Genomic DNA, 17,427 nt, shown 5'->3' on the forward strand with positions numbered 1-17,427 from the left:
GTATGATGTTTTATTTATGATTATATTGTATTAGAGTAAAATTTTTGGAATTTGAAAGACAATTGCATTAATCCATTGAGGGAATCAGTTACTCACTGTCAGGTATAATCACATAAAAGCATTTGTGATTTTGAACTGCAGAATTCCAAGAAGCAAACTTTTCTGTTTTCATTTTTATTCACTTATCAAACAAAAACCTGAGCACAGATGTGTGTTTTTAACTAATTTTATATATTTTTTCACACTCATGTACATAGCAGCATTATTCACAGTAGTTAAGAGTTGGAAATGACCCAGATGTCCATTGATGGATAAATGGATAAACACAACGTGGTATATACGTACAATGGAATATTATTCAGCCTTAAAAAGGAAAGAAATTCTGACATGTGCTACAACATAGTTGAACCTTGTATACTAAGTGAAATAGTCCAGTCACAAAAAGATAATTATGTATGTGGCATTATGGTTCCACTTGTATGGACCCTCTAAAGTAGTCAAATTCAGGCTGGGCCCACTGGCTCATGCCTATTATCCTAGCACTTTGGGAGGTGGAGGCTCAAGGATCACTTGAGCCCAGGAGTTCAAGACCAAGATGGGCAACAAAAAATATTAAAAATTAGCCGGGCTTGGTGCCATATGCCTCTAATCTCAGCTGTTGAGAAGGCTGAGGGAGGAGGATCACTTGAACCTGAGAGGTGAAGTCTTCAGTGAACCATAATTGTGCCACTGCACTCCAGCCTGGGTGACAGAATAAGATCCTGGCCCAGTAAATAAATAAATAAATAAATAAATAAATAAATAAATAAAGTAGTCAAATTAATAGAAACAGAGGATAGAAAGATGTTTGCTAGGGCCTGGTGAGAAGGAGAACTGAAGACTTGTTTAATGGGTATAAAGTTTCAGTTTTTCAAGATAGAAAAGGTCCAGAGATTCACAACAATGTGGATATGCTTAATGCTACTGGACTGTACACTTAAAAATGATTAAGATGGTATATTTTATGTTATGTGCTTTTTTTTTAACAACAATGCAAGAATTTCATATATTGTAAAATTAATACATTAGCACCTGTAGAAGTGATCTCTTCAGTGCTCAATGGTAAAACAGTCAATTCTTCTTTATTTTTTCAGTTTAAAGTAAAATGACTTTATAAAGAGACTATATAGCTGTTGGCTTAAAAAAATCCAAGTGGCTAGAAAGTAGCAAATAACAAGAAGGAAAACTTCAGCTTTGTATTTTGCTTTATAGTCTTGCCAAGAACTTCACAATAACTCTGGGAGATAGGTCTTGAAGGCATTTTTCCATATATTTAGAAGTCCTTGAGATTTACAGAAGTTAAGTAACTTTTGTAGGTGGTCATTATAGTGCAAATGAGTGTGCACTGGTTGTTTTGTCCCTAGCCAACTGCCCTTGTCTTCCCATCACACTAGCCAAGCAATAAAGAAATAACCAGGCCTGTAATCTATGTTTCTCTTTTATTTTACCTTTCTTTTTTTTTTTTTTTTACTGTTATCTACAAAGTATCACTGTTAAGAATGCTAAATCTGAACGCAGTCATAATATTACTAGAGATCATCTAAAGAAAGACATCTAAATATTCAAAGGTGCTATAAAGGCTGGTGTGTGAGATTAAACTACAAAGTGATATTTATTCATATACTACATACATACACAAATATGTGAATATATGTAGAATACGAAATGTGATATTTAGCCTGAGAAGATGGTTAACTTCCATATGATGGCGTAGGATTGTTTTAAAAAAGTCTATTCAAAGCGAATTTTGAAAGTATTTGCGAAATTGCGTAATACAAGAGCTAGAAACTTGTTAGTGAAAGGATAATGAAATTCATTCAGGACTAACAGTATTTTACCCAGTGACTATTCAACTTATAGAACTGTTAGAGTCAAGGGAAGATTTTGGCTAAAGTTCCCATTAACTCACACACTCTAATGGTATCTTCCATCTTTTTTGCTAAAGGGAAGCACCATTTCAATTTTCTTAAAGCTTTGAGTTCATTGGCAGCACTGAGTGGATGGTTGAACTTGGAACTCCCAGGTTAAATTTTATGACTACTTTTTCTGAGAAGCCTAGCAAAATTTGGAAACAGGGAGAGAAGGAAACTACTTGTATTCTGATCTTGGCTTCCAGGAAATGAGGCAGCATTCTTCAGCTCTCTCTCTTGAGATATATTTTCCCCCTTGAAATTGTCTCCTTTTCCCCTATGAACAGGCCATTTTCTGAAGTCATGAATTTAGACATCATCTGCACTTGGGTGTGGTGGCTCACGCCTGTAATCCTAGCACTTTGGGAGGCTGAGGCGGGTGAATCATTTGAGGTCAGGAGTTTGAAACCAGATATCATCTGCACGTGATGAAACTCATAACCATTTATTGAGCATTTAGTATAGGACCATTTTAAGATGCTGTAGTACTGCATTTTATATACCTTATATTTAATCTTCAGATCATCTCTATAAGTTAGATATTATTTAACCATCTGTAGATGCAGAAATAGACTCAAAGCTACATAGCTAGAAAGTAACAGAACTGGAATAGGATGAAGATCTTTCTCCTTCCCAACAGTGACCTTTTTATAATGCAGCATTATCTACTTACTTATTCAATAAATACCATTTTATTGCCCAGTAATAATAGTGAACATTTATTGGATGCTTACTAAGTGTCAGGCACTGTGTCCAGTGCTTTATATGTATTACCACATTTAGTCCTCATATTCCTTTGGGCTAGGTACTGTTATTATCCCCATTTTCCAGGTGAGTAAACTGACTTTCCCTGAACCTGATTCATCTAATACTAACCCTGTCAAATGAAATCCCAGTGTAACCAGCCTTCAGCTTGAAATCACACATTGATTCTCTCGTCTGTGTTACTGTCTTTTCTTCTTTACAGCTTCTGAATCTGTTCTTATTTTTTGCTTGCTCTAGGAAATTTTGTAATTTCTCTCACTTTCTACCATTATTATGATCTCTATTCAGGCAAACTTGCAGTGAAAATTCTTTTTTCCTCTGCTTTTTGACTCTGTCCTGCATTCTTTCAGGCTCTTGGGTAACTGTTACAGAACTGAGTTAGAGGAAACATCTTGTTTTAACCCTGTGCTGAATGACTCTCAGGGCATCTGCTCCCTCATACCTTGAGACATTGCAGCTTTCCCCTCTTTTGCTGGTGAAGGTCTCTGTTCCCTCCTGTCTGCCCATCACATTCTGACTTCTTTGCCACTTTTTAGCCCAGCCTCTTCTTTGTCTACCCCTGCATTCTGCAAAAGCTACCCTTTCCTCCCATTCATCCAGGTGCTCTTCCAAACTCAAACCTTCCATCCTCTTTTTTTGAGTACATAGGGGTTATAACAGAAATTTTCCCTGCTAATCATGCTGACTAAACAGGAAACTGATCATACTATTCTTCACCCGCCACCTTCAGAATCTGTTTATTTCTAGAGTGTATCTCAGAGTGTTCATTACCTGCCTCATTTGTCCGGTTGTATTTAAAAGGCCCTTCTCTTCTAGTTCTGCCTTTTTCACCTCAATGATAGACATGGCTTGAGGAATCTGTTAAGCATCACATTTTAGATTTGAGCCTAGGAGAGGCCTTTAAGGTATATATCGTTTACTCCCTTTGTTAGAGATAAGCTCTTTCCCAGACTCTTCTTGATAGCTGTTATCTACAGTTTTCATTGAAAATTTCTTTTAACAAATGTTTTGAAGACTCTTACATACCTGGCATTGTTACAGAGATACAGCAAGGAATAAGGGCTGTAGCATTGGCCCTCATGACATTTGTAAGAAATGGAGGAAGACATTGACTATTTCCTTAAGAAAAAGACTACAGTTACCCTTGAGGTACTTGCAGTGTACAGTGTGACATACTAATAGGTAACCTTTGTGTGTAATCAGTAAAGGCAAATAGATTTTTAATAATATCACTTAGTATATTAGTAGTGATTAGTAGCCAGATATTTTTTAAAAAAAGGAGTTAATTTGCAACTGTTGGTTTTAACAAATTAAAGGATGGATAGTTTTAGGGAATAATATAGTACAGACTTCTTGGTGTCTTGAATATACTCCTGAAGCTGCTCAATATTTAGCGATTGTTAGACTTGTGTTCTTCTTTTGTTTATGGTAGATTAAACAAATATAGATGGTTTTAGAAGATGAGGAAGTCACTGATTTATTCAGATAGAATCTAGAAAGAAATCAAGCCAACTTTATTTTGTGACTTAATTACTTGTTAAAGTAGGCTCACACTTCTGAGTAGACCAGAGCAGTGCTCCTTAGACTTTCATGTGTTAAGTCACTGTGGAATCTTATTAAAATGCAGATTCTGATTTAGTAGTTCTGGGGTGAGGCCTGAGATTCTGCATTTTTTGTAAGGTTCCAGGTGATGCCTTTCTGCTGGTGCATGGACTCTACTTTGAATAACAAGGGAATGGAGTATTCCTAATTTGTTTTGCAATCTACTACTATGTACTGTTATGGAAAAAGAATTTTTAAACGTGCTTAAGTTATTAATGTAAATATCAAATGATAGCATGTATTTTATAGAAGATTTATTTATTTTTTATCCTAACAGGAATTTTGTATGTCTTCTAGAACCATATTATGTTGATCAGTAACTGTTGCTCATTTTACCTGAATCAAAAGGGCCAATGATTTGGTTAATCTTATTATCACCTTCACTTTACATATGAGAAAATAGTGGCTCTGAGTTTCAGGTTCATAGTCATGGGGCCAGAAAATAAATGAAAGCTAGAATTTAGGTTTTTAATTCACGTCTTGTCCCTCTCCCTGTATCAAGCTGCCTCTGCTCCATGTGACTCCCCTTGCCATCATCTAAGATGATTTTCTGCTGTATTCTTGTATACCTTTTATTTAATTCTTCTAGGGGTTTGGATGTTCTAAACATTTTTTAAGTACTATTTTTTCTTTTGGGAGATTATAGTAAAACTTTACTAACTTAGATTACTTGGGGAAGATAGTTTATTCTGACTGATGGAGATCCTGAGTTGCAAAAAGCTTTAAAAGAAATTAGAAAAAAAAATAGGTTTATTAGAGGTTTTTAAGGAAGTTGCTTTAATAAAAATACTGATAATTTGTTGTAAGTATTAATTATAGTTGTTTGTATATTAAGTAGAAGTTACCTGAGTTAAATGAAAACTATTAGATTACAGGCATTTTATTATTTATTAAAATCTGGTTTATATTGTCATGAAAAAGAGTTTTTAAAAATTAGCCTTTCTAAATAATTTTAAAAATCAGAGTGAGAATTTTTATGTATTTTATCTCCTGAACAAATAAATACAGAATTACAAAATGTCTTCTCAGTCTGTCATAAAACGTTTTTTTCTTCTCAGTGTAAACTCTTCTAAGTTTAATTATTCATGGTAATTTTTATTTAATTTGGTTTAACTCTTCTCTTTGAAGACAGAGGAGGATTTAGTGGTTGATCAGTGTCAATAATAATGAAATGCCAAAAATTATTGAACTCTTGACAGTGTGTCAGATACTGTATACATATTCCTCACAACAGCCCTACTATCATCTATAAGGCCAGGGGCACTAAGTAACTTCTTGGGTTTATTCAGCTGGTAAGTGAGGAGTCTAATGCTTGTAAGTCTGATTTGAGAGTCCATATTCAGAATATAGGTTGAGAAGAAAAATCCTGGAAGACATTGAGGGGCTTGACTTTTAAGTGGAGGGGCTCAGATTATCTCTGACATGAGACACACTGTGAAGATGTAAAGTTGGGAGAGAATAGGCTGCAGCAGAAGGGAATACGTGATGTCGTGGTGTCCATGTGTGCTAGGAACCTTCACATACTTTGGTTCATTTAGTTATCACATATTAACCCTATAAGTAACTATTTCCTCATTAAAAAAAGAAAAGGCAACAACAGTTGGTTCTCCAGCTATAGATTATGTTCCACACCCTTTCCTTTTGGAAATTTCTTGGTCTCTGTGACATGGTTTTCTCTTCTCCTGCCTCTCTGGCTTATTTGCTGCCATTTCACCCACTCATCTTCAACTGTCCTTAGAGTCATTCCTTTTTCATGTTATTCTCTCACTCTACATGCTCCTTCCCTTGTGACCTCAAACTCTGGTGTGATTGTCTTTGTCCAGTGACCCCTCTGTGTGTCCACAGCCCTGGCAGTTCCTCCGCAGCACCAGAGGCTACTGGATGCCTCCACCTAGCTGTCCCACAAGTAGCTCAGATGCTAGATATTTAATATTCCCCTGATCGGTTTCTGCCAGATCTGCTCCTCTTCCTTTACTCTGTTCTGGATCATGACTTCACTATCTGTGTTGCCGGATAGCACAGAAATCTGGGAGTAATCCTGGGCTTTTCTTTCACTCTCCTCTCTCACATCCACAACAGTCGTGGAGTCTGTAGATTTCACCCATGAAACTTTCATACCTACCTATCCTGTTCATTGCCAGCACAGCTCCCTGACCCAGATTTCCATCATCTCTTGCATTCTAGTGGTCTCCAAGTCTGCCTGCCTGTCAGAATCACCCGGGGAAGCTCAGATCATGGTGTCCAGTCCCACCCGCAGAGATTTTGATTCAGTAGGTCTGGGGTAGGACCTGGGAATCTATAATTTTAACAAGCACAGGATTCTTACATGGGTAGTCTAGCAGTAGACAAGTGTTGAGAACCACTGATGCAGCTGGTTTTCCTGCCTCTTGACATATCCCCTTCCCCTCAGTCCACACCCCACTGCCTCTACCATGATCTTTTAAAAGCCAAAACCAGCTGGGTGTGGTGGCTCATGACTGTAATCCCAGCACTTTGGGAGGCTGAGGTAGGTGGGTTGCTTGAGCTCAGGGGTTCAAGACCAGCCTGGGCAACATGGCAAAACCTTGTCTTTACAGAAAACACAAAAATTAGCTGGATGTGGTGGCACGCACCTGTAGTCCCAGCTACTTGGGTGGCTAAGGCACCAGAATCGCTTAAGCCCTGGAGGTGGAGGCTGCAGTGAGCTGAGATAATGCCACTGCATTCTAGCCTGGGCAACAGAGCCAGACCCAGTCTCAAAACAAACAAACAACAACAAAACAAATATTTCTTCATTATCTGCGTGATAAATTCCAGCATCCTCAGTGTAGTTTGTAAGACCACTTAGGGGATCATCACAGTCATTTCCTGCCCTCTTCCTTTGTATATATCCTCTCCATCGGGTCTGCTTAGTTTCCAAATTGTTTTATTTCTTGCTTCTGGGCTGTTTATACATTCAGTTCTCTCAGGGTATTCAGATATTCTCATTTGCATATCTCTTGTCATTGTGCTAAGGGAACTTTTATAGGTCTTTCTAATTCTGCCCCCTGAAAAAGGACTTTCCTCCCTGTCTGCCTGGCAAATTCCTCTTCTTTGAAAAAAAAGTTCAGATGTCTGTGTTTAAACCCTGCCTTCTCCCCTTTTCTGTCCTACCACTGTACATAAGACAGTCCTCTGACATTACACTTATCACACTGCATAGCAATTGAATTCTCGTATCTGTCTCTTCCTCTACTAGTTGAGCATTAAGAGGTCAGGGACCAAGTGATCTGGCCAAAATCACTTCGCTCCAAAGGAGTAGTGTCTGACTTCAGAGTCTGTTCTGTCTATTCCATCATACTATGTGATCTTAAGATAAAAATCAGATTAAGAATAAAAACTTATTGGTGGAAGGTATTCAAGGAAAACCCCATTTCAGGTAGACCCCTCATTTTTCTTTTCTTTTCTTTTCTTTTCTTTTTTTTTTTTTTTTTTGGAGAAGGAGTCTCTCTCTCTCTCTGTCACCCAGGCTGGAGTGCAGTGGCGTGATCGTAGCTCACTCCAACCTCCGCCTCCCGGGTTCAAGTGATTCTCCTGCCTCAGCCTCCTGAGTAGCTGGGATTACAGGTGCACGCCACTATGCCCAGCTAATTTTTTTTTGTATTTTTAGTAGAGACAGGGCTTTACCATGTTGGCCAGGCTGGTCTTGAATTCCTGACCTCAAGTGATCCGCCTGCCTCGGCCTCCCAAAGTGCTGGGATTACAGGCATGAGCCACTGCACCCGGCCCCCTCAATTTTCATAAAGGAATAATATGCAAATAGTAAAATTGACTCCTTTTACTGAACAGTTTTTGAATTTTGACAAACATCCATAGTTATATAATTGTTATGTAGCCTTTTAATAAAGATAAAATTGTATGATTGCTGACCACATTAAACAAATCAGTCCCATTTGGCATAAGCTTTAGAAATCAGTCTCAAAATATTTTCATTACAAACTATTTTTTAATGTTTTAAGGGTCTGCAAAGGTTAAAGTGTAAAATCATAGATTCCCAGGTCCTACCCCAGACCTACTGAATCAAAATCTCTGCGGGTAGGACTGGACACTATAATCTGAGCTCCCTCGGGTGATTCTGACAGGCAGGCAGACTTGGAGACGACTAGAATGCAAGAGATGATGGAAACCTGGGTCAGGGAGCTGTGCTGGCAATGAACAGGATAGGGAGATAGTAATTCTCATTTTTAAAATAAAGACTTTTGCTCCTGAGCTCAATTTGCTATAATATTTGGCTTTAGGTTTGCTTAAATTTCATTCAAAACTAGGATGGGAAACACGTTACCAAAGGAGACAGCTCCTTCTATGTACAAAAGGGAAAGACCCACTGGTCAGAAATTTCCTGAATTGAGGTGAAATTTACTTTCCTGTAACTTACCTTGGTTCTAATTCCACTCTCTGAAAATGGAGATTAAATCTGATTTCTCATAAGTTCTCTTAGTATTTGCTGAGGCCTGTTTCTCTTTTCCAGGCTTTAGTCTTTAGTCTTTTTCCCTTATTCGGTATCATGGCTTTGAAGTATTCATGATCCAGGTCTGCCAGATGCAGCACCTAATGAAGGTACGACTTGGTTCCTTTGAGTAACTCTTGTCATTCTTTCTATTGAAGGAACTTTTGAAAGTCTCTCTTATTTTCTTTCCCTTGAAAGAACAGTCTTAAAATTTAGCATTTGTACCTATAATTCAGAAAAAATCAATGGGAAATTTTCTCCCTTAAGATTTAAGTACATGGTGATTAAGTAGTGCCTACAACAGCTGCTAGGTTAAATGAGGCTCTTGCTTTACCTGCAGTGGCAAGTCTCTTGACCTCTCTGAATCTCATTTTTAAGATAAAGGGATCATTTCTAAATCTAAAATTTTATGATTCTTGTTTAGATAAAGGTTTACCTGACAACATGAAAGACTTAAAATTGTTAATAAACAGGCTCAAAATAAGAGCAAATTTACTAACACATGAAGGTACAAACATGTTAATAAGCATATTTATAGTATAAAATATGAAAGTAATTTGATAAAACAAGTTGACGAGAGTCCATTTATATTTGTATCATTTTTGTTTCCCCCTCCATCCCACCAAAACTTTCTAAAGAGAAACTCCCAAGAATACTACATAAAATGTATTTGGATCTTTGTACTATTTGGCGACAGGGTGTGACTTCGGTGGTGGTAACAGAGGTAGGATTTTAGTAGATGTTTTTCAGTCTTTTTTCCTAATGAATTCATGATGTGAAATCCCACTGATAACTGTGTAGGATTAGGATGTTGACAACATAATAGAAATATATCTCCTGTCACTCTAATATGTATAATCTACATTTGGATTCAGTACATAGCCCAAATGAATTAGAGGTTTTAATTTAGCTGTAAAATACTAATGTATATATTTAAACGTTTGAGTTAATGAAAATATGGATAATTTACTTTAATATATTTAAAGTTTACATAAAATACATGAAACATTAGTATTCATGATTTTCCTTTACTGTTTTAGTCCCCCAACATTTTTTTGGTTCAAAACTTAGGTGGAACTGTTAGTAATGGTGAATTTTCCTATCATTGTATGGTACTGTTGTGACACAGCCCTTTTTAGTGGAAAAGGAAACATGTGAAAGAAATATAGAATATTTGCATCTCATCAGAAGCACTAAAGGAAATATTAATGCAAATACATGCAGAAAGACAAACATAACTTGTATAGTATTATAACATGTAAAGACATGGAGGAATTTCATCCAAATATTATCAGAAGGTTGGGAATTGTTATGCTGTGCGTTAGGGATTGACAGTTACTACGGCTTTCATGATCATCCTGGGAGGCTGAAATTTTGAAAGCTCTCTGACGCTTCCAAACTAGAAGGGCTAATTTGAAAAGGGTGTGGTGTAAAATGTGGCCTTTTATAGGCTGAAAACAGGGATTTGTTAAGTGGTTGTTGAATTAATGCATGCCTTACATTGTTGGGCAAAGAAGTGAGGGCATTGCTTTTTTCCCCTGGAGTAAGGAATGAAGTAAAAGATCATTGAGCTTTATAGAGCACACATATTCACTAAATACTGGGTTGATGAGTTGTTGACTTGAGGGTAAAGTTATTAGGACAACATAGAGGAGGATCTGGGAAAAGCTGTAGGAAGGGTTCTTGGACACAGAAAACCTTGAATGTCAACAAATATACTGTTGGATTTGGCAGAAAGGACAGAGAATAGAGGAATAATGTGAAAACATTATCTGCTGTTTATTTATTCATCAAATATATTTTTAGGTACCTTGATAGGCCTTGCAATACAAGAATGAAAGACCCAGCCCCTCTTTTCAGGGAGAAAGCAGTTTAAAAGAAGGTCACTGGACAGTGTAATGAGTGCTATAATGGAATAGTAACATGTGCAGGTGCTCTGGCCATGCAAAATGCATCCCGTGACCAGTTAAAATTTTCTTGATCCAGTTTTCCTCACCGTTAGTCTTATTCTTCTTCCTAATAATTATTTTTAAAAGTAACAATTTTCAGAAGTTAAAAGAAACCTAAATGATCATCTAGTTTGTTACTGCTCAAAAGGGGATGGTCCATGGAATAATGGCATAGCATCAGTTAGAGCTTCCTGGAAAATGCAGTCTTCTTAGAAATGGGCTGCATGGACCGAGCATGGTGGCTCACAACTGTAATCCTAACACTTTGGGAGGCCAAGATGGATGGATTGCTTGAGTTTAGGAGTTTGAGACCAGCCTCGGCAACATGGCAAAATCCTGTCTCTACAAAAAATACAAAAATTAGTAGGATGTGTTGGTGTGTGCCTGTAGTACCAGCTGTTTGGGAGTCTGAGGAGGGAGGATGGCTTGAGCTCAGGAGGCAGAGCCTGCAGTGGACAGAGATCATGCTACTTTACTCCAGCCTAGGCAACAGAACGAGACTGTCTCAAAAAAGAAAAAAGAAAAGAAAATAAATGGGCTGCATGTCAGACCCATTTTTACCATGGGTAAAAATGATTTTGAGACTGTCTCAAAATCTGCATTTTTACCATGCCCACCCAACCCCCAACCTGGTGATTCATTTTCTCATTGAAACTGGAGAAACACTAATCTAGTTTACCTACTTTCCATCCAGTTTTATAGATGGAGGAAATGAAGCAGACTGTGCACCTAAGGTCCTGTGCACAGTAGCACAGCCAGTGTTAGAACTCAGCCAGTCAGCTGGTCATGGTGGCTTCTTACTAGTGCCTGTTTCCTCTCTCTTTTGAAAATTCTCTGTTGAATGAGAGAACAATACAGTGTACCACACTATATATTAAAAAGAATGAGCATTTTTATTTACTCTTAATTGGTGATACCAGCAACTCAGGAGGCTGAGGCAGGTGGATCACTTGAGCCCTGGAGGTGAAGGCTGCATTGAGCCATGTTTGCACCACTGCCCTCTAGCCTGACAATAGAATGAGATGCCATCTCTTAAAAATAAATAAATAAATAAATAAATAAATAAATAAATAAATAAATAGAATCCAGTCTACTTACTGGTAGGGTCTTGTGTGCTTTCTCTGATTCCTCTGTTATTTCCTGTTTCTATTCTTCTATTGGCCTCTATTAGTGTTTCATATTGTAAGATCTTCAGCTTCTCACTAATGTCTCTTTTTCTCTCTCCTGTGGTAGTCTTCTCTTTAAATTTCTCTGTTGAATGAGAATGATACAGATACAGCATACCACACTACACATCAAAAAGAATGAGCACTTTTATTTACTCTTCATTTCTGGCAGAGTTTTGGACCTATTTCTTTAAATTTTTTTTTGTACCCGCCACTCAGAACTTTCTTTGAAGTCAATAGGAATTCTGTATGTGATAAGGGTGAAAGATAATCTGTGATGTTAGAAATTAAAGTCTCACAAATTTATCTTCCTGTGTTACATGGAGTATGGCATTAATCAGAGTACTTTTGCTCTTTGTATAAGTCTCATAGGAAAAACAACACCTGCCTTACAGTTTGTGAAAAAGAACAGGATACCACAGCACCTCCTTCTCTGTGACCTAGAACAGAGAGTTTGTCTAAATGTTTCTTCTATAATATAGGGGGTTTGTCTAAATCTTTTTTTTCTATAGTATAGAAAAAGAAATGCCTAAGTGGATGCGCACCTCGTGTTTTATGGGGGGCCTTTAGCATTGAAAGATACGGTCATAGGATGATAATTAACGTAAAATGACAAAATGCCATTAAGAAAAGTGAACAGTCATTGATAAGTCCTTAGTGGCACAATGCCTTTTTAACAAAAGTCAGCCGGGCCATCTTTTAAGTCATTTCCTCCTTATGAGAGGTTTACTATCTCTCCTATGGTTCAAATATATTGGCTTATTGTTAACTCTGAAATGTGTTTGATTTGAGTGATACAGCTATAATGTCTATGAATAATAGACCTCCCTTTAAAACTATGAAATAAAATCAGTTTTTCTGTTTTCCTGGTTCCCATATGTGTTTTTCTTTCAAGTCATTATCACCTTTTTTTTTTTTCCCATATCACAGGTCATCAAGCAATAGCTCACCTTTTTAACAACTCTAATTTCATTAAAACCATAGTTGTTGTGTCATTTCCTGACTTTGCAAATTATTTGATTAAATATTGTGTTTTATGTCTTGTATCTTATTGTTTATTGACAGTATATATTTTATATCTTGTATCTTATTGTTTATTGACAGTATATAGACACAGATTCATTTTTTAAGTAAGATATTTTAATACCGAGTTCACTAATCCAGAAGCATTTTGCATATACAGCTTTTAGTAAAAGTGACAGTCTAAATAGGGAGTTATTATAATCAACAATTAAGTTAAATTCATTTAGTTTGGTTCTAAGAACTTGAATTTTCTTTTACTACTTTAAAAATACATCATTTCCTCAAAATAGGACGTAAAAATGTTTTCCATTGCCAAGAATAAACTAGAAATTAGATTTGCAACCTATAACTGTTGTTTAGCTTTTAGAAATATAAAAATTAACATTAACATATTTTTATAACGTTAAAAGATTTTTGTTAATCCCATCCATATTTCATTATCATTCTTGTTTGAGAAATGTATTACTTGTGGCAACATTCCATTGTAAAATTGATTTATGGTTGCATATTTGAATATGCTGGACAATCAATTCATTTTAAGTAAAATAATGTGTTGCATTATATATAGTTCCACATATGTAAGTTATATGACTTACAGCTCTAGAGAAAAACATTCAAGTTAGTTATTCGTGGGAATAAAATAAGTGCATGCTCTCAATGAAAAAGTTAGAAAAATGTCTTGAACATGGTGACTATTTAAATACATTATAGAATTGTAGTGTGAACTCTAACTTAATCTCTCAGTGCCCTGTACTCTTGTCTTCAGTGTCTCTAGATTATCAGCAAATGGCTACCATCACCCTGTACCTCTCCAGTTAAATTCTTGCCTGCTTTAGGAGTGGACACACAGAGCAGCCTCCAGGCTGCCCTGAGAAATTTCACATGTATAATATGGAAGACAAATGTTTCCTTAAGATATTTATTTTCTGTATATGAAGTTTTTCATTAACTTTTCATCCCAAGATAATCACCTCTGTTTTTAGTGAGCTTTATTTCTTGTTTTTGTTCTCCAGGGTCTCTGTAAAACATAATGTGTGACAACATAAGTAATGAAGCATAATTTTCAAAAGCCATTTGCAAGATTCCATATTGTTTCTTTGGTTTTTATACCATGTATTTTTTTTATTGGGACTCAAAGGACAGTGATCCATATTTGGTCAAATTCGGAAATTAAGTTGAGACATCTTGATTCCTAGAAAGTGTGTTTTATAAAACATTTATTGATTAATTTTATGATATTTTGTTTTCTCTATAGATAAGCGTGTGGAGAATTGGCCTCTGATGCAGTCTCCTTGGCCTACACTAAGTATAAGCACTCTTTATCTCCTGTTTGTGTGGCTGGGTCCAAAGTGGATGAAGGACCGAGAACCTTTTCAGATGCGTCTAGTGCTCATTATCTATAATTTTGGGATGGTTTTGCTTAACTTTTTTATCTTCAGAGAGGTATGTTTTTAAGATCACTTTAATAATTTTCCAAGGTTATTGGATATTTAAAAATGAAAATGTATAAAACCATCATTGTAATATTGTACCCAGACATAACTGTTAGCTACTCTAAAAGTACATTTTTGACATTTTTCACTTTTGAATAACAAAAAAATTAAACATGAAGTATAGGGCAGTTATTTAAAATGGAAGTCTGAATAAGAACAACTGGATTCTAAAAGAACCCTTATTAGTGGTTCTGGCATTGAAAGTTATTTAACTTTTCTTAGCTTTGTTTTCCCCACTTAAATACCTGCCATCTCGGGTTATTATCAGATTTAAGTAAGATAATTTTTGCATAATGTTTGGCATGTATTATGCACTCAGTAAACAGTAGCAGCTATTTATTTGTAATTCTTATTCAGTAGTTTCCGGTTTGGTAACTGATCAAAATATGCCAATTTCAAGTAAATCCTCTTATGTAATGTTGTATTTGGGGCTGGAATTAAAATGAATTAACTACCATATAGCTGTTGTTACTAAGCATTATATAGTTTTCTGGGCACGAGCAAATTCTCCGTGACATTTTCAAAGGAAATTCTAAAGGCTAGATTGACACAGCTATTTTTTAAATTGCATAAGTATAAAGAATTTGTTCCCTAAGAGACTCATTAAAATTCTATGTGATCCCAGAGAACTGACTAGTAATGCTGGAAAATAAGCAATAACTCTTCTTCGAAAAAGAAATATTTCTTTAATTGAAAACTTAGCCTCAAGTCTCAACTTCATAAACACTTTAATTTATTTGAATATGCGTACCTAATTTGTTATACGCAAACCACTCTGCATCAAACATAGAAACCAATTAAGGTAGGACAACTTTAAAATCTGAGTCCTAGCAGTAAAAATTTCTCTTAATGCTGTGAAGTATTTAATAGATAGAGTCAATATTCAGTATAAAAGTTACATGTGATTTTTAATTTATATTTTAATTATAGAACAAATTAATGCACAGTAACCTCTAGCAATTGGAATGCATGACATTTTTTAATGCATTTGAAATTTTTAAAGAAAATATTGCTTTTAAAATAATTTGAAAGGCTACGTTTTGTATATAATTGTATTTTTAATGCTGTATTTACTAAAACTTTACTACAAATATTACTACTCTTTTTCCAGTTATTCATGGGATCATATAATGCGGGATATAGCTATATTTGCCAGAGTGTGGATTATTCTAATAATGTTAATGAAGTCAGGGTAAGTACATTAAAAATACTCTTAATCAGTAAAAGTGGTTTGATTTTTATAGGCCCCAATCTGTGAAAATGTAGAATGTAGTTTTTTAAAGACAGGTTCTTTAACATTCATTTAGAGACAGGTTCTTGCTCTGTCCCCTAGACTGAAGTGCAGTGGTATGATCATAGCTCTCTGCAGCCTCAAACTCCTGGGCTCAATTGATCCTTCTGCCTCAGCCTCCCAAGTAGCTGGGGCTACGGGCATGCACCACCATGCCTTGCTATTTTTTTTACTTTTTGTAGAGACAGTGTCTTGCTATGTTGCCCAGGCTGGTCTTGAACTCCTAGCCACAAGGGATCCTCTTGCCTCAGCCTCCCAAAGTGCTGAGATTACAGGAGTGAGCCACCACACCTGGCAAAAAAGTACTTTAATATGATAGTGAAATTATACTAGATTGTTATGAGTCAATAAAACTACGCTTTTTTTAAAAGTACTTAATTTAAAATTTGTTTTTGTATCTCAAGAATGTTTTTTATTTTGCAGCATGAGCAAATATGCATTGGATTACTAGAATGCAGTATTTGTTAAAGCAAAGAAGTCTCATGTTTCTTTTAAAGATATTATATTAGATTTTTGTTTGTTTGTTTTTGGGCAAGAATAGAAACTCTTAGAGTCCTAGTTATGTATTAAGAAAGTGAGGAAAGGCCGGGCGCGGTGGCTCAAGCCTGTAATCCCAGCACTTTAGGAGGCTGAGACGGGTGGATCACGAGGTCAGGAGATCGAGACCATCCTGGCTAGCACGGTGAAACCCCGTCTCTACTAAAAAATACAAAAAACTAGCCGGGCGAGGTGGCAGGCGCCTGTAGTCCCAGCTACTCAGGAGGCTGAGGCAGGAGAATGGCGTGAACCTGGGAGGCAGAGCTTTCAGTGAGCTGAGATCTGGCCACTGCACTCCAGCCTGGGCAACAGAGCGAGACTCCATCTCAAAAAAAAAGAAAAGGAAAGTGAGGAAAAGTAAATGTTTTGTGAAGTGTGGAATGTTTAGGAAATTAAGCATAGAACAATTTGTATAGGCATAAACTCAGTTTATTATTATATTTGCAGAAAAACCGCTAGTAACAAGATGTTATATTTTGTTTTCCATTCACTTACATGAGTAAAATTAACATTAATTTAAGCGAAAGAAACAACAGATTACTTTATTCTATTAAGTATTTATTGAGCTCTTCTTATATACTGTGGTTCATACTAGAAATTACATATAAAACATAACATGTTTTATGTTACCTATAGTATATGTAGTAATAATATCCAGTGACTTCCCTTGAGAAAAGCAGTTTCCTGCCATGGGGAGTGGACACTATATAAATATCAGTATTCATCAAGACTGGAGACCAAATTGCCTTAATGTACTTAACCATGTTATGTACATATCTTCATTTCCCTATTAGAGGACTTATGGACTGATGAAAAGTCACCGGTTTGGTTGTCATGTTGGTTTTATTTATTCATTAAATAATGGATTGAGCATCTACTATATGTTGGTATTGTGAGGGGCACTGGGGACGAGCTGAAAAGCCCTGCCTTTGTGGGGCTGGCATTCTAGTGAGGGTGATGAGGCAGACAGCAGCCATGTAAACAAATGACTAAGGAAGAAATAAAACCTGGATGTGAGTGAGAGAAAATGAGAGCGGCTCCTCTCTAGATGTATTGGCTATGAAAAATTTTCTTCTGATAACTGTTGCCAAAGAATCTCTTCAGTTGGAGAGCTGACTTCTTGCTTGCTGTAGGGAAGGGAACAGGGAGAAGTGTTTGACTGACTGACTTCTGGGAGTAGGCATAGA

The 17,427-nt window shown here is 36.3% G+C and overlaps 1 protein-coding gene and 1 long non-coding RNA gene across 5 annotated transcripts in view; one reads left to right on the plus strand and one right to left on the minus strand.

The window, feature by feature from the left end:
* The window catches only part of LOC112429159 (uncharacterized), a 94,781-nt gene that overhangs the window by 11,268 nt on the left and 66,086 nt on the right, over positions 1-17,427 (minus strand). Inside the window, exons 2-5 of one of the 4 annotated variants that reach the window (XR_011623602.1) lie at positions 13,891-13,937; positions 11,829-11,981; positions 11,414-11,564; positions 8,907-11,230 (exon numbers count right to left, since the gene is read on the minus strand). This is a non-coding gene — a long non-coding RNA (uncharacterized lncRNA). Of the gene's footprint in view, positions 1-8,906; positions 11,565-11,828; positions 11,982-13,890; positions 13,938-17,427 lie in introns of those variants that run through there. The other 3 variants (XR_011623600.1, XR_011623601.1, XR_003021312.2) reach the window with 3 other exon arrangements.
* The window catches only part of LOC105495556 (ELOVL fatty acid elongase 4), a 36,299-nt gene that overhangs the window by 7,245 nt on the left and 11,627 nt on the right, over positions 1-17,427 (plus strand). The window contains exons 2-3 of the mRNA XM_024797221.2: positions 14,175-14,362; positions 15,524-15,604. Of these exons, the coding sequence (XP_024652989.1) occupies positions 14,175-14,362; positions 15,524-15,604 (269 nt within the window). The remainder of the gene's footprint in view (positions 1-14,174; positions 14,363-15,523; positions 15,605-17,427) is intronic.

The sequence above is a fragment of the Macaca nemestrina genome, chromosome 5 (genome assembly GCF_043159975.1).
Source record: "Macaca nemestrina isolate mMacNem1 chromosome 5, mMacNem.hap1, whole genome shotgun sequence".
NCBI classification, from domain to species: domain Eukaryota; kingdom Metazoa; phylum Chordata; class Mammalia; order Primates; family Cercopithecidae; genus Macaca; species Macaca nemestrina.